At 37.8% G+C, this 23,961-nt stretch overlaps 1 protein-coding gene across 1 annotated transcript in view; it reads right to left on the bottom strand.

Annotated features, from left to right (window-relative positions):
- The window catches only part of LRPPRC (leucine rich pentatricopeptide repeat containing), a 91,310-nt gene extending 67,587 nt beyond the window's left edge, over positions 1-23,723 (bottom strand). The window contains exons 1-11 of the mRNA XM_084284540.1: positions 23,591-23,723; positions 14,066-14,268; positions 10,110-10,232; positions 9,283-9,404; positions 9,147-9,205; positions 8,332-8,418; positions 7,801-7,927; positions 7,077-7,221; positions 6,083-6,225; positions 5,702-5,807; positions 5,513-5,620 (exon numbers count right to left, since the gene is read on the bottom strand). Of these exons, the coding sequence (XP_084140666.1) occupies positions 5,513-5,620; positions 5,702-5,807; positions 6,083-6,225; positions 7,077-7,221; positions 7,801-7,927; positions 8,332-8,418; positions 9,147-9,205; positions 9,283-9,404; positions 10,110-10,232; positions 14,066-14,268; positions 23,591-23,685 (1,318 nt within the window). The 5' untranslated portion in view covers positions 23,686-23,723. The remainder of the gene's footprint in view (positions 1-5,512; positions 5,621-5,701; positions 5,808-6,082; positions 6,226-7,076; positions 7,222-7,800; positions 7,928-8,331; positions 8,419-9,146; positions 9,206-9,282; positions 9,405-10,109; positions 10,233-14,065; positions 14,269-23,590) is intronic.
- Positions 23,724-23,961: the final 238 nt, after the last annotated feature.

Raw genomic sequence — 23,961 nt, 5'->3', positions numbered from 1 at the left:
ACCCGTCAAAATCAATACAGGTATTATCATTTTTTGCTGGTCTAAAAGTGACTTGTCAGTTGCTGCAGGACACCAGTTCCAAATAGCATATGTTTTTTTCAACTTGCATTTCATACTTATTACTTTAAAAATGCAAAGTTTCCCAAAGTCCCTGTCTTTGCCCTGGAGTGCCACCTATGGAAAAGTGACACTTCCATGAATATTTTATGCAGTGCACTATGGTGCAAATAATCAAATGTGAATTCCCTTTGAGCACTTGCAAATACATGCAGGCAAGTCACACTAGATTAAAATCGCATCATCTGTTCGAGTTTGCCTTAAACAAAACTCTGATTTTGGCCCAGAATCTGTGAAAATATGAATAAAGAATTAATTACAGTAAGTCTTTCCTGATACCTTCCAAAATTTAACAGCTAGCTACAATTCCACATTTTCAACTTCTCAGCATATGTATTAAGCCCTCTTGTGTTGCCTTTTACCAAATAGCTGTGTTCGAGTCCTCATCACTAAGGTACGATTTGAAGACTGCAAGGTATCTAACACAGTGAACAAGGTATGGTGAACTCAGGAGATTTAGATCTAGATACTTAACTCCGTACCTAGAACGGAGCAGACATCTGCTTTGTTAAGCACAGCCATTCCCAAGTACCCAGTCACAAAAAAGTTACATGGCCTGGCACAACACCTCAGTAGGTAGGTGCACGTACGAAGATTAGGACACCAGCAGAAGACTGGGATGGAAATTGAGGAGGTATACCAACAGAACCATTGTACATAGCCAAATTAAGTTGAAAGAACAGCCACACACTTCTTCACACCTACAATAGCTGATGTGGAGAGTTTTTTGGAATAGATTAATGAAAATCAACACCGAATCCTACAATTTCACATACATTTCCTACCTCATGAAGAGGAGGAAATGCTTTATTACCATGTAAATATCTTCTGCAACACAAAGCAGTGAAACATCCCCACTTCTATCAGAATACTACAATATGATCAAATGGATGGATGAGTAAAGGTTTGAGCATTATTGTACGTTGACTTTCTAGATACCACTTTCATCTCGTAACAGTATTGGAAAATACACTATTGTGTTCTCTCTCTCCCAGCTACCAAAGATCAGACTACAAAGGACAAAAGTGCAACCACATTTAGCTACAACACCGGTCTCTGGACTTTTTCTGAGGATGTGCTCTCCCCCACGTATGTGTATTTAGAAACCGCATACACGTATTACTGTACTAATATATTATGTACATTACAAAATATACACAAAAACAAAGCACAAAATGAGGAAAATGAAATAAACACTAGTTTAAAAATAATTATTTCTTTATCAACTGTACACCCATACCTCAATGGGTTGCTTTGCAGATCCTGTTTTGGGTTATAGAAAACTGGGTGTAACGAAAAAACACACAAAGATACCAAAGAAAAATCACAATCAAATAGTCTTCTAAAAAGACTCTGTAAATACAAGGATTACTAAGAGAAATAATTTTTATTTTATTTTATTTATTTATTTTTTTTAACTAAGGATTAGTCCCTGGGGACCATGTAACAGTTCATTCAAAAGGTCTGCATGAGACATAATGTATTTTAAGATATTTTGCAATTGTCTAAATCCTGAAATTATATAGAATACTTGATACTGTGGTAGTGGTATTCTGCATTTGAAGAAAAAATCATGTGAGTAATATGAAAGGCAGCCTATCCACAGTGTCTTAAAATTTCTATTCATGGCTTTAAAAAAAATCAAAATTTGATGGAGTCCTGTTTTCATATATGTACAATAGTTCCTTGGACTTGTATGGGTTCAGAGAGAGTTTTTTCAGTCACCTTTCCCTGCTTCATCAAGAAGAGGTTTTTGAGATGATGGGCTGAGGTATGTACGGATTCCAGGGGTTGAACTGCCACAATTATATAAGTGAATTATAAGAAGACAGAAACAAGGAACAAAACACAGCCTAACACTTCCGTTCTCCTTTTTTGTCAGCACTGGAAACAGCACTGAACGCCCCAGCACAAGTAGAAAAGCATCCTTCCAGCCTCAAATAAGTACATCCAAACACCAAGAAATGCAATAAGAGATTTATCACAAGATGATCATAATATTCCTCTGATAGAGCCGAACAACTTGCTGCTTCTTAAGGAGAGAAAAGAGGCTCACATTTCAGACCCCCTTTCATTTCTTAAGTTCCTCACAAGAAGTAGCACCTTATATCTAATATGGTCCCACCAGAACACGGGGAATTTAATTACTAAGGCAGCTACGTACAGTTCAATACGTGAAAGTGCAGCATAACTGTGCTTACAGCAATTTTCTAAACAAATAAAAAACTTGTAAAGGGAGGACGTGTATAGGAAAAAAACATAATATTTAAGTATTTTTGCTGTGTTGTTAATCTGAGATGCATTCCAAAATTCTTGGCTGGAGAGGTCTGTCTACAAAACACGACCTGAAGTAATTACTAAGGAAACCAGCACTCATTGCTCTCAGTGAGCTCAAGAGACTTATTTCCTTATTCATCCAACTTCTTTTTCCTGGGGCAAAGTAAAAACTGAATTATCATTCACAAGCCATGCTTTGTGTATAAAACCACAACAGTTTAATAGAAAATGAAATTAAAATACACTATTGACTTTTAAAAATTGTCTTCAAAAATACCTGAAGTGATTCTACAAATATGAAGGGAGCCAATATGTCCAGTTACCAGCATAAGCCAAACATTTCTGCTCAACTCTCCTGTTACTATGATCTGATACAAGCTGAATCTCAAAAACCTTTTCTGATCTACTGCATATACCTCTTTTAAACCCTTTTATATACTTCCCCATTGCCAAGCCTAACAGCATTTATTTAGATAAATACTACAGAAATAAGTAATTATCAAGTTTCATATCAAATGCAAATAAAAGTGAGCATATTCCACCTGAAATATCTGCCTGTGTAAAAAATGACTGAAAAGATCAGTTTGCTAGTTCAGAGTGGTTAAGTTCTCTGCAGTACATTTAAAAAATTGCCTTGCTTAGCTTTATTCCTCTTAGCCACCACTTCACTGTTACTTCTTTCACCTTCAGCTGCAAAATACAGAAGTTAGGAAACCTTCTTTGATATAGTGTGTCAGGTTTTGTTATAATGAACCTCAGATAAACGTGTAATTAAATGTTGTTACTAGTTCTGTAATTGCTTGAGTCATATTATATGCATTATATTAAGGCACTTGTACCCTGCAGTTCTAGATATGTTGCTGCTTTTCTTCTGTGTCCTTTAATGATTCAGTCCATTGTCTACCTCCTATCAGATTTTTACCATTTCTTCCCCCCCTTAAAAGTTCTTTTCCATTTTCAGCCTTACCAATACTGAGATGCAAAATTATACACATTAGGCCAGGCATTGCTACTTTGTAGATGAAGCAATTATTACCTCCTTTTTAGTAGGAGATGTGATGCAGTGTCTGTCTGTACCTTTCTTAGTACAGCCCTATTATTTTTCACTGCTAGAAAGCACCATTCTGCTCATTTACTGTCTGTTGTCACCTTTAAGTTCTCACTGAAGCATTCTCTGTTATTTCTATGAAAATTTCAGGGTGTTTTTTTCTCCTCCTATTTACTTTACCTCAACTGTATTGGATGTGTTTTTAGATAGTGGGTCTCTTTATTTTTTCTTTTTAATTAAAATTAAATTTCAAAAATGGGAAAAAAAAAGACAATTTGTTTCACTGCAGCAAGAATGATTCCACCGATTCTTCACTGCAGAAAAAAATGCTTAGATATCTTCTCACATATTTTAAGAACTGCAAAATCACTGACCTTTGTAGTTATGTATGGAGTAGTAACTTTCACACTTGACGATTCAAACTGAGAGACTAAGTATGAGGTTACAAAACCATGTTTGCAAAGCCACACTGCTATTATACAGCCATACAGAAGTTTATGCATCCAATGCTTTTACAGACAGAAGAAGACAGGCTTTCTAGGGCATGTTAAAGAAAGCCAGAGTCAAGGGCTTTTGCAACAGTTTTATTCTCAATTTGTTTACATGACTTCCAGAAGTAACTCCTAGCCAGAGTACAGTCAATTTCTACAGTAGGAGTTGAAATTAAGGAAACTTCTGAACTTGCCAGAGACCTTGATCTGAAACTTGAGTTTCTCTCAATGGTCAGACACAGCTTCAGCTTTGGGAGCGAAGTCTAAATCTAACACTTTCAGCGTCTCTTAGAATTGTGTCAGTGAGGTGAAACTTTCATTGTAGTAACAGACAACCTCTTTCTGTTCAGTAGGCAGCACCCGCTGCCTATACAGAAGTATGACACAACTTAATTTTACTTATTTGTGGCAATAATGCACTCCGAGTAAGTCACAAATGACCAACCTAAAACCAACACTGAGATACTTTTAAAATGTCGTTGAACTTTGAAGCTCTTGAAAACCTGTAAGAAGATAAACTTGGGTAGTAGTCTAGCAGAACAGATCCTAAAGAGTTAATAAAAACTGAATATTGTTTTCACAAAGGCTTTTTGAAAAAGATTTGAGACATTTTTATAGCCAGAAACAATTAGGGAATACTTGTTTCAGCATTTCTTCCAAACTGGAATGTGACTGTATATTTAAGATAAAATTGCGATATGAAGAGAGTGCTAAAAGCACTTTTTTTTTTGTTTGTGCATTTTGTTTGTCACCCAGTGTCACACTAACAACTCTGCATCTCATTCTAAAGCACATTATACTGTGAGATAAGATGAAAAAGACAGTTTTTTGTTTCCCCAAGGGGGAAGTACTTCTGTTAAAAGCATCTTTTTACAATACCATTCTTTCTGAATTACCAATAACGCAAACCAAAGAATTAGATACTGTACTCTAAAATTTAATATTTGTTCAATTCTTATTCATAGCCTGTAGACATCCCCATGTGTAACAGGGGAAAGCATGCTAAATGCTTGAACCTACTTAAGAATCCAAAAGATTGAGCATTTCTGTCCTTCAATCAGGATGCTGTCAGGTCAGGCTCGTACATTCAGTGACGTAAGTTCTCCTGCAGTTTTTATTATTGTAACTAAACTCACATTTGGCTTATCAGGTATATAATAAGATGGTTTAAAAAAAGAATTGGATTTGCAGTCCAGGAGAGCTATTATAACACCGCCTTACTATTAAATGCTTCTCTCAGATTTCAGTTTCTTCAAGAGTAAGCTCTTCAAAGTAATGAGGAGTGAAAAGAACCACTGAAAGGCAGAAAGAATGTGAAGAGTTAAAAAGATAAACTCTTTTGCTCATCTTTCTATACAAAGGTAAGCCACCTAAATTTGTATCACAATTGAGAAAGAAAGGGGGGGTTTAAAAAGCCTTTCTGAAGGAAAAAAAAAAAAAGTTTGCAACAAAGACAGAAAAGCAGCAAGGTCTTCACTTATTTTCAAGAGCCTGGTGAATCTTGGAAGTGGTGTTTTAGTGAAGATTTGTTATCTTAGGTTTACAACAAAGCAAGAGGAGCACATATCATATTGCTAACCTTTAAGATTCTTCTCTTTCTGGAACCCAACCATCAGTGGCCAGAAATAGTGAGGTCTGAGCGGCACGCCTTCCTCTTTCATGGTCTTCATCACACCAATAGCCAAGGCTAAAAACATTCACAACATAATTAAACAGTGACCAAGTACTTTAAATAAGCATACGTAAAATAAATAAATAAGCAAAGTACCTGACTTGTTGGCCTCCAAAGCACAACGCAAGACAAATGTTAACGGTGCCGAGTGCATTTTTGTTTCTTTTAACTCACTACAAAATTGCTTCAGCTTGCTCAAAGGCTGCAAAAAATTTCAAGAATTAATATATTTTTACATTTCTCTAATTGTTTACAATGTCAGATTCTTCTCATGTTTAGGAAGTTGATATTACATATCCCAAACAGGCTTCCCTCATGAATTTCATTTTATTATGCAAATTGGCATGAAATACTAAAATCCTTTGATTCTGTAAGACCTATTAAAAAAAAATCTACCATTTTCCATTTCTATGGATTCATTAAATTAAATATATTATCACTAGTGCATTACAAAAGAAGTATCACTGTGCTGCATACCAGATCTCTATTTACACAGTGTTGTAAGAAGAAGCTACCCTGGTCCGCATTATCACGTGATAAATGATTGTAAGACTTCAAAATACGGAAACTTATATCTTCAAAGCCATGAGTTATCAGAGTCAAACAGAGGTTCATCGCATCTGGAGACAGAAAGACAGAGAACAACAACATTAGAATAGTGTATATAACTATTTTCACATTAAAATACACTAAAAGCAGTGAAAACTAGGAAAGTAAGTTTCGTGTATCACTGACATACCTTTTAACATGACTCACCAATCAAATCTGAAACTTCATCTTTCAGAATTATTTATATTGTCAACAAAATTCACTTACTGCACTAAAAAGACCATTCCTAAGATTAGCAAACCATCACCACTGTAGCATGATTGGATATCAGGTAAGAGAAAAAAAAATCTAGACGTGTCAAAAAAATTAAAAAAAAAAAAGAAAAGGAAAAGGGATGAGTATAATTAACAGTTATCAATCAGACTACACACACTGGGATCTAAAAGTGACTTTAACTGTAGATAGAGAAAACTATAGTCAGTGTTTACTGTCTCCCTTTTTATGATATTCACAAAGAGCTGTCACAACAGGAGTTACAATAGTGTTGTTTGAAGAAAGGACTCCACAATTACTGCTCTCCTTAAGAGTCTCCTTAAAGTCTTAATGAATTTTAGAAGTTAAAAAGATGATACATAGATTTTAGTATGTGAATTGCTTTGTATTTTACGTTTGGTTTACATTTTAGTTTGAAATATAATTGATTTATAAAATTGGTTTATAATTTACATTTCAGAAAGTATGATTAAGAACAGCATAAATTAATCTACAAACTAGTGCCAAAATAGTATTTTCATTCCATATTCAAGATACAAAATTATCTATTTTTGGATGCATTAGGTATTCTTGGGGGAAAAGAAAAAAAAAAAAGCTTTCCTTCACCATCCTGAGCAGCAAAGTATCATTGCAGTAACCAAGTACATACCTGGAATTAATTCCTTTTCAAATCTTATGCGTTCTTTAATATCTTCAATGTACTGAGGATATCCAGCCTTGGCAAGGCTAAAAATCACCTGCATCAAAATCCTATCCATAAGGTACCCTTCAGTCTTCTCAACCTCTTCTAGAGTCTGAAAACAGTAAGATATTTAATTTTAATAAACTCTATACTGACTTCAAACAGAATACATTAAAATAGTAAAATTTACAAAAGCTGGTGGTTGTGGTCCAAAACTTGAAATGATCAACTACACAAAGGGCTGTAAAGCAGCATTATCTTATTCAGACACTATGAATATGTAAGTTGCAGGTATGAACTCTCCTTAAAAAAAAATCACAGTTCTACTGGAAGGATTCTATGCTTTCAACGAGAGCAGGATAATCAAGGTTTACTTTTATATGTATCATATACAATCATTGCCCCTTGAAAAAAAAATGAATTATTAAATCACTCACTGGCAAACATTATTCACGAGATCTTCTCCTAGTTTCAAAAGCAAGCATCAATAAACAAATATTTTTCATAAAGTATGAGACTGTTTTCAGTCAACTGGCTATTCAGACGCAAAAAAAAAAATAAAATAATTTTTGCTATGAGGAAACAAGTTTAAAAAAATCAGTATGACTCCTCCTGTATGGATAAAAAACATTTTGAAGTTAAATTGAACACAAGATCAAACAAATTGTATTTAAACTCAAACTCACAATACCTTCTTGATGCTATCAGCATCACCCTTTTCAGCATATACATTCAGCAGTGATAAATAGGTGTCTGGACCTGGCTCAACACCAGCCATCTTCATCACTGAAGGGATATTTTCTGCACTCTTGATATCTCTAAAAGAATTCGAAAGAAAGAGTATCAGTGGATTTAATCACAACTGTTTATTGTCACTTCCACCTTACTTCATTAAGGTTTTAAAGAATCGGAAACAAAGGCTGCAACAAGTACAGAGAAACCTATTTAACTAAGCAAACCTTAAAACATCAAAGCACAAATCATTACAGAAGTACAGTAATTTATCTTGAAATAAAACATTTTCAGAAACAAGAAAAATTGTTTCCTTTGCTACATAGCCTTGTTTGCTTCAAAAATGTGTAAAAAGAAAATCTTTTACATTATGCAAAACCATTATGCTATTTTGTGGCATGCAAATTTCCTGTACAATGTCACTTTACATTATAGTAAAACATAAAAGTAAAAAGTAAATTATTATTTTTTAAAAAGGTATTAACATTACCCTGATCTTGCATGACCTTTGACAAGGCTACTGAATACTGCTTCAGTGATTGGGAGATCTTTGTTCTTCATAAATCCAAGAATCTTACTGAAACAAGAAAAAAGACATTTTTTTTTTTTAATTTGAAAATAAACTACCGAGCTATAACTGTGCTGTTGGACAAGTACTGTATTAAACAAAAACAAATACTGATGTCACTGAGCTATTTTATCTAGGCATGCTGCATAATGTGGTCTTTTTTCATATTAAAGATCTTTGTCATTTTGAAATATGCATAGGCAAAAGAATGGGGCTGAGATTTTTGTTTGTTTGTTTTTATTCTCCTTTTTCCTTATTATACATGTCCAGCAATCTCACTGTTGCAACTTAGCATTGCTAAAAATTAATGCAATTAATGTTAGATGGAATATCCAGTGAGCCCTGTGTAACAACAAAAAAAAAATCATTACTATTTACTTCTTAAGCCACTTCGTTCTCAAATGCCCTCGCAAGTAGCCATTTTCTTATACAGGCAGTAAGCCTTTATAACTTCATACTTGTTCCACACCTGCTCTAAAAATGTCAGAAGTTATTTTCTTAGCAGCTTCAATACAATTTGATCTGAACACACATTTATGGTTTATTTTCATTTTTGTGATGCAGGTTCCAGCTATCTCTAAAAAGTTGCTATTCAGTACTCAAATAAATTATAATGAATCCTCTTTGCTTTACTCAGTTTCTAAGAATTACCCTGAAATGAGTTATAACAATAATGGTGGGGAATATAATAAACAGATTTCTTAGAGATTTCTTTAAATGTGAGCGCAAAAGAATACCTCGCTCCTTCAATGTCACCCTCATTGCAATAAGCAGCAATCAACCTTTGGTATGTAACCTATAGAAAACAAAAAAGGGAAGTTAATGATTTCTATCCAATAAATATTAACCAAAATTACTATTAAAAATACCTACTCGATTGGGCTGCACATTAGCTTCCTCCATTCTGGCCAAGAATTCCGTTGGAGAAAATTTATGCTCATTCTGGAGGTAGACTTTAAGTAAAGCATTATAATGGCTTGTGTCATAGACGGCACCTAAGGAAATATTTCAACCGTTGTCACTGAATGTAGATGCTCTATATTTTACATGATTTTACAGCTTTCTTAGGTAATTAATTTCTTATCAATTTTATTCTGGATCAACTTTATTTATAATCAGCCTGCTTCCTTTTATCCACCTTTACAGTAACAGGCATCTATTTAACAGCACACGTTTGTAAAAGGCTAAAACCTAAAAAGAGCACAGAAGCACTGCTGCTGGTGTGCACACTATTCTGCAGCCTTTATAGATGTATTCATTTTACACATTTAGTAATTTCACTATCAAGAATCGGTTAATCTATGCAACATGTATAGATAAATGCCTAACTTAAAAATAAAAACCATCTGATACAATAGCTGGTAGCACTAGGAATACTCAGCCTACCTATATCAACATAACATCTAAAAGAGATGTACAATACATTCTTACAACGATCAAAATCAAGTGAAAGCCTGATTTAAGCATCAGAAAAAGCAATCTTTAGATTTATTATAAACACCCCTAGATGTCAGTATAACTCCCAGAATAGGAAATAACTCTCACCTGAATAAGAAAACCTAGCATTTATTTACTACTGAGGTTTTGCCATTATAATGTAACATTGAAACACTATTAAGATGCATTCCATCTTCTATTACAAAGTGAAGAACTAAAGCACACTGCTATTCCAGCAGGATGGACTGACAAAATTAACCTACCCATTTCTTTCATCTTGTCCCATATCGTATGGGCTAGTTCTGTTCTTTCAGATGACAATACCTCTGGTAACAGAGCACCACAACTTCGCAACAAAAGCAAGGTCTGATTACTCCCTGGACACCCTGCAGTAAAAAATAACATTATTAATAGGTCTAACTCAAGTAAAGCAGAAGTAGTCACTCAAACACACACACAGCAGCAACAATGCCACAAGTCTGTCAGATGTAAGAACCACTGGGAACTATATATTTCAATAAGTGTACATTTTTTTTCTCTAACTTTTACTCTTTTGGGATTCATTTGAAAGATAACATTGAAGGAACTTTTAAGTATATCTATAGAATATTACTGTCTAAATTTAGGACTTATAGGTTCTGATACCAACTTGTCCAAGTAATTGTATATATTTATGCAGCGCTGGGCACCCATCCTTCCAAATAGTGTTACAAAAATTATTTATTTTTTCATCTATTTATAGCTCTTGAATAAGAAGTTGGTTTCAATCTTGCAGTAGAGAAGAGTTCACACTCCTTAAGAATTGCAATGCATCTCTCTTCAAATGAAATAAACATTGAATGAACCCATACGCAAGTCACACCTTACCTACCAAGTTCTACAAGTGTGTGTGTCACGTCAGGACTTAACAGAAACAAGATAGCATGGACAAGATGACAAGACACTATTGTAACTCACCCACCTGACAGAGGCTGTTTTTACTTTTTAGTGGCATCAATGAAGATCAATAAACAAGCTTTCAAATTGCCCAGAAAGGAAAAACCTCTATATCCCTACTCATTTTGCCTTTTTATTCAGATTCTTCTCTTGTTGCTATGCTAGTGCTGTTAACCTCCAAATTTTATTCATAAAGCTTAAGGCTGAAAAGAGATGTTGCTGGCAAGCAGTATGAATGGTATCTCAGAATCCTATCTCCAGCGCCAACATTAGACCATCATTAGGAATGGAAGTGAAAAACAGAAAGAGAAAAAACCCCTCCTATGTAAATGATACAATTTTCAAGATTGAACTTTTCTACTGAACAGGATACCCAAATGATTAAAAAATGACACTACTATATGCTGCAGAAGGTTCATGATAAAACGTCTCAATTAGTACAATACTGAGTTCTGCTGAGCAGAAAAAACACAAAACCCTGAACTCAGGTGGTCAGGTAGTTTGTATTTCCCACTAATTAAAAGGGATGCAACTTTTTTGGCAAATCTCTAAAATTGCAAAACACTTTGTATCAATTCCATACTATTTCAAAACAGGTTTTCTGAGACAGGTTTTGAAAATAGGTTCTGAAAGAGGTTTTCATTTTCATTTCTGTCCATGCTCAACATAAAGTGAATGAGTTAATTTATATCAAGAAAATGAAGAAAACTAGAAATATCTACACCGTCCAACTTCTGTACACAACCCTAGAGATGTCAAAAACTGAAGTATGGACTCAGCTGACTGCCTTGGACTTCACTACTACTCCTGAGGCAAAACTAGGTAGAACTGCAGATTATCAGATTATCCAGTAAATTGGAGACGAGATTTTTTCAATCACTTCTTTATAAGGGAACACAGACATTTATAATCAAAAGGAGGGTTCCTGTAGAAAGCAGAATACTTAAAAAAAAAAAACAAAAAAAACACAAACAAACAAAAACAAACAAACAAACAAACAAAAACAAAAAAACAAAAAACAGATGTTTGCATACAAGTTAAATGTAAAAAAAAAAAAAAAGTTATTTAAGGTTTCCTATCCCAAACAGAAACACACATGAAGACTTGCATGACTCAGACTTCCAAAATCACCTCAAGTCTGCAGCATCACAAGTGCTCTGTAAGTGACTTCCAAGTCTTCATGCCAACACTTTGAAGTTGTGTACAGCCCAGCATAGAGACAGGAACTGTAGTCACTAAAGTTATCTCCAGCTGCTGCTTATTACTCTAAGTAGATTTTATATGTTACAGGTATATTTTGTTGTTATTATTACAATTATACAGAGCTATAAGAACAGCTACACAACTATAAAATAATGGTAAAATACAAAAAAAACTCAAGAACAGAAATGCATAAGGCAGTCTAGAATTAGATCTTCTGATACACAAAAGGACCAACAAATGTGGGATATCACATCATTATCGTAAAGTGGGTTTCACTAGAAAAATCTATAGCAAAAAATGTTATTTTTTGTAAAAAAATGTTATTTTTTGCTATATCAGAGTATTGTCAGTATTTTTTGCTATATCAGAATAAGCTCATCTGGAAAGAAACACACAGGAGTGGGGGAAAAATAAATAACGAGAAATGATAAATAAGATAAAATAGTGAGAGAGGGCAGGTACAAGTTGCAAATGATGATTTGAGCTTGTGAAAACATCATGGAGTGATGGGAAACGAAACATACTTCGTTAACTTCTAAATCTCTGCATACAATCAAGTTAGTGTGGAAAAAATGCCAATATCTCCAGTTTCATGATGCCAGTGTATTTTACACATACTTTATACTAGTGGCTTAGTACTTCAAAGTCAAAAGAAACTGGAAAAAAAAATCAGCAGTATGAGTACAGAAATGAGCAAGACGAGATCCGCATCAAACACATTGGTGCATTTTTTGTGTTATGATTATAAATGGAAGAACATTAAAACACACAGTTTTAAAAAATAAACAAGACTCCACACTTTGGTAAGTTTGCTTTTATTAAAAAAAAAAAAAGCAAAAATAAGTTTTATTAAAAAAATTATTTGCTGTTTAAAAAAATAAAATAAGGTCTGCTTTTCAAATTAAGATTTGTCATTTATTTTAATGGAAACCTTTTGAAGCTTGTTGTTTTCATGAATTCCAAAGCCCACCCAAACAAAAAATACGTAAATAACTAAAGGAAACCACTATGAGCGATTAAACTCTTTACTAACATGCTTCCTAAAAAAACTAACTGATCAAAAATCATTAAAACTGTGGCTGCAGATAAGCTTGGAAGCATAAAATCCTTGCCTATCCACATTTGCAATTAATAAATTTATACCTAAAAACGAAAAAGCAGTCAGAAAGGATATCACAAACTGAAAGACAAAACTAAAAATGTTCAACAAAAAGAGAGAGTGAATTGAAAACTCATCTTTTAACCAGTGAGCTTCAGAACTTTAGGACCACTATCCAAATATATAAATAAGCCAGTAACTTCCAGGATAGACAGCAAAGTTGAAAATGAAAACAAAACAATACACGTTGTCATTGTTCAGTATACTCAAAGTTCTCACCTCAATTCAACACCTCAATTCATAAAATATCTCCACTGACTCATCCTAACAGGTACCAAATCTCAACTGTGCTACCTGATTTGCAAAAGATTAATATAGTCTGGCTATTTTTAGACAAAGGAATATTGAATCTGTCAGAACAAACAATGCCTCGATTGTTTATTTTTGTTTTATTGAAAAAATAAATAAATAAAGCTTTGTTAATCTGAATATCCACAGCTACCTGATAATGGAGAAACCTGGGGACAGATTTCCACATTTCCCTGTATAGTTCCATTTTAAAACAAATGACCTCTCAAGGACACCATGGCTTCCGACAGACAAAATGTACTGTATAAAGTAGACAGATACAATCCCTGTTAAGAGTTCAGAACACTGTTATATGAGAAAAGTTTAACAGAAAAAAAAAAAAAAAAAAGATAAACTGTAATAACCAGGGCAACATAGTAAGACTTCTTAGAAGTACACTCAATTTTTACAAGTTGTATAAACTCCAAAGACAAAAAACCCTTGAAAAGAAAATGTGTGCATTTAAAGCAGAACAGTATCTATACAGCATCTAAAGTTTGTTCATCAATACATGCGGAAGGTTAAACAACATCCAAAAGACAAAATACAATCAGAACTCCTTCAAAAGTTTCCTTGTTTTGATGAACTGTTTTATCACAGCTTTAGCTTTAACTTGAATTGGAAGCAGCTTACCTTCTCTGCATATTTCCTGGAAGACTTTTAGTAGAAGGGTTTTCGGGATGCGGCCAGTTTTTCTGACAGAGTTATCCAGTCTATTTAATGCCCAGTCAAACTGCCATGCCCTTCTGTTCAGACCTTCTGACACCGGTTCTTCTGTAACGCTTCCCTGCTGTTGAGGTGCAACTGTAAGGAACCTTGGTTGGTAAACTACATTTCTGCTTAAATAAAAAGAAGAAGAAAGGAGAATAGAGATTACACTCCTGAGAGTCATCTTGCAACTACACAAGTCATACTTAATGTCAGGAAGGTAATGCTCTTTACTTCTTGCTGATGATCAGTTTCTCAAAAACATTCTGTATTAATGTAAACAAACAAATGCAGGTGACTGATTTCACTGCACACAGTAAGCCTTTCTACTACAAACGATAGAGTCACATTTATTTTCTCAAAGTGACAATTGTTCGTCTGAGATTTTCAGTTAGATCCAATTCATGGTAAGTGGTTTGAGTACTATTCCTACATAAATAATTTTTTTAAAATCATCTCTGTGCTCTGTAAGTCTATAGTCCTATTATGGGATCTCACAACAGCTCTCACATGCTTTTGAAAACCTGTTCCAAAAACAGTCACAGACAACTCTTCCAAAACACACCAAATGAAGGCAGCTAATCGTATCTTTCTTTTCAATTAGAATACACCAGAACTAATTCAGAGGCCAGTGTTGTAGACAAAAAAGCTTATCTAACAGCTTAAAGCAAAATGAGATCATTCTCCATTCCGAAGGATTTCTATTAGCAATTATGACGCTGTTGTCATCTTGCAACATAAACCAAACATACACTGGATTTGTTTCAGCATTTATTTTCTCAAAATAAAGTGCAACTGCAAGAAATATCATCAAGAAGTATTCTTATTTCAAGCAAAACACTAAGAGCCCACCACTTAATTAGCTATTTAAAAAAATAACAAGTTGCTGTGCATAACTACATGGGCAAGCTTAAGGCCCCAGCGCAGGCACCCCAGTGCAGAGAAGAGGCCCGCAGACAGGCCGCTGTTGGCTGCAAGCCACTAAATGGCCAAAAAAGGGCTAAATGGCCAAAAAAGCCCGAGCAGGGGGCAGGTAAGGGTGTGGTGGAGAACCTGATGGGTGGCTGGATTGCATCTCGTGAGCAGGACGCAGCCCAAGGGATGCCTTTTCCCCGGCCCTTGGAAATCCTGGTTTGCTAACCGGGCAGGCCCCAAGGTAAGTTCAAGTTGAACTCCTCAAACACAGCCAGCCTGAAGCCAATTCTCTTTCCTAAGAGAGCTGTGAGAACAGTGAGGTAGAAAACGTGTTTGATTTATGAAGGCATTCAAAGGAGTCCTTCAGTAACAAGGACCAGCACTACTGCTCGGATTTAGTATTTTCAAGCAGGCAGATTTTGCTGAGAGCATCCTCCTGAATAACTTCCAGAGGCCAGCATACCTGTGTAGCATTTCAACAGAGAAAGGTCAAGGAAGAAAAAGGGGAAAAGAAAAAATAATTTAAAAGAAAAGATTGCCAAAAAGCAGAGTTCTCTTTCAGTCTCAATTCTACATCCACAATGCAAAGCCTCACCCTTTCCTTCGGGCCAGCCCTCACATTCCTCAGCAAACTCTTTGAGCAGATTCACCTGGCCAAGCTGGCACAACACTGGCTCAGACACACACACAGCTCCCGCAAGTGGAAAAACAGCACGTCATGTCCAAAACCCACCACAGTGAACCACAAAAAAAGAAACGGACTAGGAATATGTGGTAAAAATCAGAGGAAGCAGGAAGAAAAAGAGGGAAGTGAAACACGGCTTTCCGTAGTGAATGAATTGTCAGCTTAGCAAAACTTACTCTAACAATGCCATCTCTCACTAACAATCTCCATCTCCAAAGGCGTCCTTTTCCCTGCTTCCTTCCTTTTCCTCCTACTTCATCGTATAACCAGTCACAATGTACTTTCCCTCAACCAGAAATCATTAGGCTAGCTGGATTAAAATCCAGTAGTACAAGGTAAGACTAACAGCAAAATATGAAAACTTCCACCCCCGCAGGTGTAATAATCAAATGAGATGGCTGTGGCATGTATTCCTTAATGACACATAAATAACACTACAGAACTATAAGCTATCCACTGGATAACTGTAAGAACAAAACTAATGATCATCAATTCTTTATTTACTCATAAAGATATAAAGAAAATCATATCATCCGCTATTATACAGCCATTAAAAGAGCTATATGAAATCGTTTCAGAGTACTTCAAGTCAGGTTAGGAAAAACACTTTGAATGCAAGCAGCAGCACAGGGCTCACTGTCTCCATAATACAGAAATTTACACTTTGAATCCCATTAGCAATCAAAGTACAAGCAAGAAAAAAAAATGTTTTTCAGATTACAATTGAAGTATCTGTTTTTTCTGTTCATTTCTCATGACTGAAGACATTTCAAGGCATAGCAACATGGGAGTCCAAGTCCAAGTTTTTGACACACAGGGGAGAAGAGTACTGCAGTATAAATCAAGCTGAGGAACTCTTCAGCCTTCACTGGCATCCACCTAAAGCATTGTTATCATTCTCAAGTATAACACATAGCATAAGACTTGAGTGCTTCTTATCACCTGTAGGCTTTCAGCATTTGTGTAAATCATAGTATGGCTTAAGAAACCATATAATGCTAGGGTGCTTAGATCCGTAGTATGAATTTGTTAACAACTCCTGTGGATTCACAAGCAGGATGAAGCTGAAAGAATCCACAGCCTTGAATTTGGTTCTTATCACTACAAATCATCTAAGAACACAAAACTTGGGAAAAAATTCCAAAAAAAAAAAAAAAAAAAAAAAAACACATTAAGCGTTCCCTATTCTACAAATTGAGCACCGAAGAAAGCTTCCAAAAATGCAAACTTTGACCAACTAAGGGAACTGGTATCAGGTTTGATTTGAGACAAGTAAGTGAAGGATGAAAGAACACAGGGGAACTCATATTAATGAAGCAGTTATCTATGTGTCAGGAATCTCTAGCAACCTTGTGCAATTTCTCCGTAACTTTTATAAGCAGAGAAACACATGACTATGAGAATTAAAAGAAAACAAAACAAAAAAAAAGATAATAAACAAAAAAAGCCAGACTAAACATCTCAGTGTGGAAGTCACATAAAAAGGCAGCAAGAAAGGCTTCTAAATAGATGAGCAACTATTTTAGAAAATGTAGATACATCTTAAAATAAAAAAAAAAAATGACATCATACTCTGCTTAGCTTTCAAAAAATGTGAATTAAAACCATATGACATAATTTTTAACCATTTCACCATAACTAAGTAAATTTTAACAAGGAGATGGGAACGTGACAACAGAAGAATGGACTAAGTAATTTTTAGAAGCATTAACTATTCTGAAGATATTAGTGGACCTCACTCAACTAATCTCCAGTCCTTGACCCATGCCCATTCAAAAGTTACATTAACAATTTGGATGGCAGAGGAGATAGGAAACTTATAGAACTTCTAGATGAGAGCACACCAGTAATGGCAGCAAACTCTTAGATGGAAAATTTCAGACGTCAAAGTCATCCTGATTACTTGATGAAATGGTCTGAAATCAACAGAGGAAATTCAATGAAAAATAAAGTTGTACAATTTGGACAAAAAAAAAAGGCAGAAACATTACATGGCATACAATTAGGTAGACAACAGAATTCCTAACAGAAGCAACCCAGATGAGACACGGGGAAATAACTCTGCTTGTCATGGTATGGTTACTCACAGGAAGCCTGGTTTGAACATCTCTACGCAAGGATGGACACAACTATACATAATCCATTAGGCATCATATTAATAATATTAACTGTTAGGAAATATTAGAACAGGATACTTTGACAAACAAACTCTCATCTGGAAGCTTGTGAAAAAGATGAGGGGGATAAAATCTATCATGTATGACGTTGACATTCCTGTTCCCGCCTCAGTGCTAGATGTTAGATTACATAATCTTAAGGTATAGCCGTATTTTTGCTATTACTTTAATTGACTGTGTTCAGAACTAAATGTTATGCTACCCAACAAAATGCATGACAGCACTCCAAGGGCTGAAATAGGTGTAAGTATTTCAGCAGTTGCCTTTAAACAGCCTTTTAAGATCCTTTCCATGTGAAACATTTCACTTGCAAACATACAGAGCTACATGACAAATTTCAGATCTGTTTCGATTAGCATTCTTCCTCAAATGTTTACTTTCTCTTCAGCATGCTTCAGAATTGTGTTTCTTTGTACCTACAAAGAGAAGCTCTAAAGAATAGATTAAACTCTATGAGGTGAATTCTCTCCTACTGCCACTACTGCAAGACTACAAGTAGCCTTCCCATGTTGGAGCCTCTACATAATTGTACCTTTATATCATTTTCAGCTTTGTTTCTACAATTATGAGGACTAAATACATAAACCTTTCCTGTGTGGGCAAGATCAACCAATTATATGCCCATAAACCCAACATACAACTTTCACTTTTCAACAGTAACTTTTCCCTTCCACTGTGGCTTATAGTTTTTTGGAAAAAAGTTGTAGCTAAACTAGTGAATAACTCATGCAGAGATGAAGTAGCCATTGGGAATTTATATTTAATTAGTAATATTTATTTATTATGTTTGCAAGGGTTTAGTGAGAATCCCAGCACTGCACTGATGTACTTGTATTCCGTATTTCTGGAGCAGTCTAAACACAGTGTGTTTGATTCTCTGAAGCAACAGAAATCTTAAACAGCAGCCTGAGTAAAAAGCATCCTGTCTTTCCCAAAACTCAATAATAATAAATAAAAATGGTGGTTCCAGTGGTCTGCCTGGCAACAGAAGAAAGTTTACTTTCTGTAAAGCCTGGATTCCAAAAATTCAAAAAAGGATTGCACAGCCACCATAGGGGATCGTGCTGGGGTCTCACTCAGTACATATACTCTTGACTCTATTAAATTTAACCAATGACTGGAATGTTTTTACATACAGTGATGAATTTTAACCCTTTTAGGTTTTCCGTTATTTTACTTTGAGCATGGCTTGTATTCTGAAAACTAGTTCCTATACTTTTAACTTCTTTAATTTATAAAGAACTTGAATATTCAGTATTTTTATGTGGCATAGCACATACTTAGTTGCAGCTCTAATAGACAGAGGCAAATATCCATATGGTGGCTGTGCAATCCTTTTTTAAATTTTTTTTTTAAGTTCAGTGCTTCCCCTGACTCAGCTATGGTCACATACAAGGCCAGTGTTTAGGCCACTGCACTCTTGTTTCAGGGCCACACAGCAGGATCCTGTGGAAAGAGAGAAGATTTTATGTTTTTTCATGTAGACTGAGAAATGACACGGTTCCTGGAAAGTATCTAAGAACTCTGCATAACTAATTCACAAGTTAAAATTGTAACATGCAGCAAACCATGAGTCATTTGGGTTTTTAAACCGCAGCTTATCCAAAACTCAAATCAAGTCCCCCGGATCTAAACCAGGATTCTTTAAAAAGGTGTTCTCCTTCCCATCTCGCCAGCACGCCCCAGTCCCGTACAAGCTCACTGCAACATATCAACAACCAACAGGCCTGGCAAGGACAACTTCAACAGCAGTGCCTGTGGTACTCTTAGCAACTTTACCAGCAACAACAACAAAAAAAAAGCAGGAGTTTTCACTACAGAACACTTTGCTTTTCAGGGAAATTAGCAAGCAGAACGGTTTGCTCTGTTCCACAGAGTCATGGAAACTGCTGACCTGAAAAGATGAGAATCTTAAATATGACCTGAAAGATGAGAATCTTAAACTAAAGAAGTGACAGCAAGGCCAAAGACACAAAGTAAGACACTGGCATATAGATTTTTTCTCAGCAGTACTATTATGATCCATACCTCAGGAGCCTAACTGTCCTCACTTTAGGGGGTCCATCTCAGGAGGAATACCCTAGCAGTAACACCTCAAGGTGCAGTGCAGCAACACACCTGGACTGATCCAACACAGTCAGCAGCAGCACCAGTTCCAGTCCCTCTTTTCCCTTGGCCCACAGTTCCACCCTTTTGGGGCTCATAAGATCCTTAACTGATCCAGTGCAGCCCAAAAACTCTTTTCCTTGCACCCCAGCAAATGCAATCACCCCATGACAGGTCCAAGGAGCACCCTGTTCCAGAGCAAGGACAAGTTGGCTGGCAAGGGGGAGGTGGCAGCCTGGGAAGGATGGAGCTGGTACGCTTCCCCCAACACTTAGTCTCCTGTAGCAGCAAGCTGTATCATCGAGTCATGGCAATCACCTGGAGCACGTAAAATAAACTCCCCAAAACATAAACTTAACTCAAAATCCTCTGAACACTCATCAGATGAATTGTTTGTTGCAGCGTTCTGAACTGCTGCACATCGGGCTGCACTTTTAACATTTCTTCCCTTCGTGAAACTTCCACGAACAAAGTTCCAGAAAAGGATTTCTTCTGGAAATAATGTTTACTACAGTTTACTGTCACAGATCTGAAGTATGCTGCATTGGTTTGTCACAGCTCATTCATCTCATAGTCTCATAATGTGACAACGATGTTGCACGGCTCAGTGTATCTCACACTTAATACTACAGGCAGACAAATGAAACAGTGCATTTCCTTTAGATTTTATCTGAGGCTTTTGCTCCTCAATCACTCAATGCAACTGGATATCCATCTATTGTCAGTTCAGGTTAGATCGACACAAAATTAGATGGGAAATACTCCCAGAGTTTATTCCCTTGGCTCAGCTGTAGCGTGGCAGCATGCAGCAGAGCACCAGGAGCCATCAGTCACTGCAGGAGGACCACCTGAAAGCAGCACATCCATTCCGTCCAAATGCAATCCCAGCTGGCTCTGTCAGAGAAGCACAGAATGCACAGACAATGCCAGAAAAACCATCTTTCAGAGATACATTTAGCACTGCATTCTGACTGTACACCCAGTATCGCTTCCATTCCCCTGATCTGTCCCTTAATTCAAATTCTCATGCAGAGGACCAAAGTGCAATCCCGTAGTCAAGGTGTACAGTCCTATTTCTTCTTTTTCTTCCATGTACAGATTCTTACAGCCAGCAAGAAATGGTATAGATAGGGTCACAGAAGGACACCACCTTGGTATATCCAAGGCCCTACGCAAAGTATTAAAACTGAGAAAGGAGTATGGTCAACTGCTAACTTAATGTAATGTCGTGAGAAACACCAGCAATCTGATTGCAGGTTATGAAGTCTCAATAACAGACCCTGCTAACTACACAACTAGCCCTCTGACACCCTGCATAGCTGCTTACTTACAGCAGATGCCCTTGCCATGCTTCTGAGAAACTTCAGTTGACTGTCAGCCCTGTGCACATGGCTAACAGAATTAGACCTTCTTTTCTTTTACTGCAGGTCTGCTATTGACAAAAATTCACCTGCTGCTTATCCAGCAAACAGGACAGAAGTTATTTGCCATTACCCGTTCTATGGAGCATCTACATTTACGTCTGACTGAACTGTTTAAACTTACAGAGAGAGCTAACAGCATGTCACTTGAGAGTTCTGCTGTGGCTGAGCATCTATCTGCACCTCCCCACTATGGCTCCAAGCTCATACCAGGCATCCCTGCCAGGCTTACACAGGTGCATTCTACCTAGCAACGTACGGATGGTACTTTTGGTACTCTGTATGTTATTTTCTTTGCCAGTAAAGACTGCAGGACTTTGTACTTTGGCTATTGTACTCTCAGGACAATGCGTCTAGGCCATTTACAGTCCATTTCTGACAGCCACCAAAGGTCACCCTGCAGCTTCCTTTCCCTCTTCAGTAAAGCAGGTACTGCTTCCTGGAACAGAGGGCATCAGAAGAGAACAACTAAAATTTATCTTCCTCACTCTACTATAGACGCAGATGCACTTCAAAGTCCTGACATGGAATTTGAAGCCTTACTTACATTACAAGCTGCCTCTCTCTCCAGTGCCTGTCACCCTGGCTCTGAGCAGATAAGCAAAGTGCCCTGGGGGTCTCTGAGAATTGTATGGGCACAACCCAGAGTCCAGCCACCACTCCTGTACTCTGTGGGCTGCGGGTGGTAGTTCGGACTGCCGTGGAAAATCCAAGAGCAGTTTGATGTTTTAATTAAAACCCTTGCCTGAATGGGAGTAGCTGCTGTTTCACATCTTCAAAGCAATAAATGGACCTGCAACTTTTCTGTAATCACAACTGTAATCAAAGTCCTGAAATTGCATCTGAACTGACTTCACTATGTTCAGTGCTAAAGCAACTGAACCAAGAGCACGTAAACGTGCAGAGCCCATCATATACCCAGTTCTCGTGGCAAATGCTGAGTTATTCCTTGTTATTTATTCATTCTTACGCCAGTCCCCCTTACTCCCGCTATAACAGCTATAGCTTCATCGGTGTTCTCTGTAATTTACTGTAATGAACTGCATTTCACTTTTAATTGAGTCCTCAGCAGCAAGCAGAGAAGTCTAAATGTGGTCCATATGCCCAAGTCACTCTAGTTCTTCAAAAGGCATCCGCTTCCAGAAGTTAAGGCTTAGGTAGAAAAACACAACAATGAACAGTTACTTACACTATAAAACAAACCGAAATTATACGCTTGTACATGTAATTTCCGCTCAGATGCGTTACCTCTGCTTCGCACTTTGGTGTTTGAGCATCACCTGTACATCACGATATCTAAACCCACACCTTAAAGCGATAGTAAGACAAAGATTTTGTGTAAAAATATCATCTCTGGAATGAAATCACCGGACGGAAAGAATGCAAAATTGTAGGTCTGTTCCCCAGTCTTACTGCAATAAAATTCGCTGTTTAGACTGAAACATAAATAAACACCACAGCTGTTTTGTGTGAACATGTTCTCTACCTAGCACATTTCCTTTGTACTTAATAAAATCTAACAAAGAATTTAAAGGTGTTTCCACAAGATCCCTAAACCATCCCACAGGTGACCCCATTCATTCTTAGGGATAGAGAGGAGCATCGTTTGGAGCAAGCCGAAGGTAGCATTTGTGACAATGCCTAGCTGTTAGACCCAAAACCTCACTGTACAAAGTGCGCTTCAAGTTCCTTACAGAACCCCAGTCCCTAAAAAGCAAGTCCTTTCAGACCCGCACCAAGGCACGTACGAAGCCCTGTGAGCACTGCACCCTGCAACGAGCTGTTTCAGGAAGCTAGCTTCCAGCTGGTGAGCACAAAGACCAGCTGAATGACACCCCCTAGGAAGTTTTATTCCCGATTCGCCACTCACGAGCCCTGCGGTCCTGCTGCGTCCCGCCCTGCAGGCCTGCCCCAGGCTTCCCACGGCCTGCAGCGCTGCGGGAGCGGCTGCGGTTTAACCCCCGGAAAGAAAACGAACTACACGCTCCCACTCGGCACGGGGACGAGCCCTGCCAGGCTCCCAGACCGCCTGAAGCCGCTGCCGGGGCCGCCCCCCCCGCCCCACACACCCGAGGCCGCCTCAGGCCCCGCGCCCCCCGCGCCCGGGCCGCGCTCGTGCCGGTTCCCCCCCCCCCCGGGGCCTCACCTGAGGGCGGGGCCGGGCGCGCGCGGGGGCAGCAGGGGCCGGAGGCGCGCGCACAGCGCCCGCAGGCGCCCGGCGGAGCTGAGCAGCGCGGCCATGGCCCCGCCGCGCGCCGGAGGAGCACGTGAGCAGCGGGGACGGCCTCTGCGCATGCGCGCCGCCGGGCAGCCGGCGCTCCGGACCTGCGTGCCGGGGGCGGGGGGAGAAACCATTTCCTCGCGCAGGGGGGAGGCGCGGGCAGCGCTGGCGGAGGAGCCCTGGCGAAGCGCGGCCACGCCTTCCGTTCCCCCCTCTGGCTACGGCGCTGGTGGGAGGGAGCCGCCCGCCTCGCCAGGCAGGAGGAAGTCACGTGGGGGTGGGGGGGGCGCGGAGCC

This window comes from Netta rufina (assembly GCF_964035555.1).
Source record: "Netta rufina genome assembly, chromosome: 3".
Classification (NCBI taxonomy): domain Eukaryota; kingdom Metazoa; phylum Chordata; class Aves; order Anseriformes; family Anatidae; genus Netta; species Netta rufina.
This window is presented reverse-complemented; position numbering and strand designations above follow the sequence as displayed.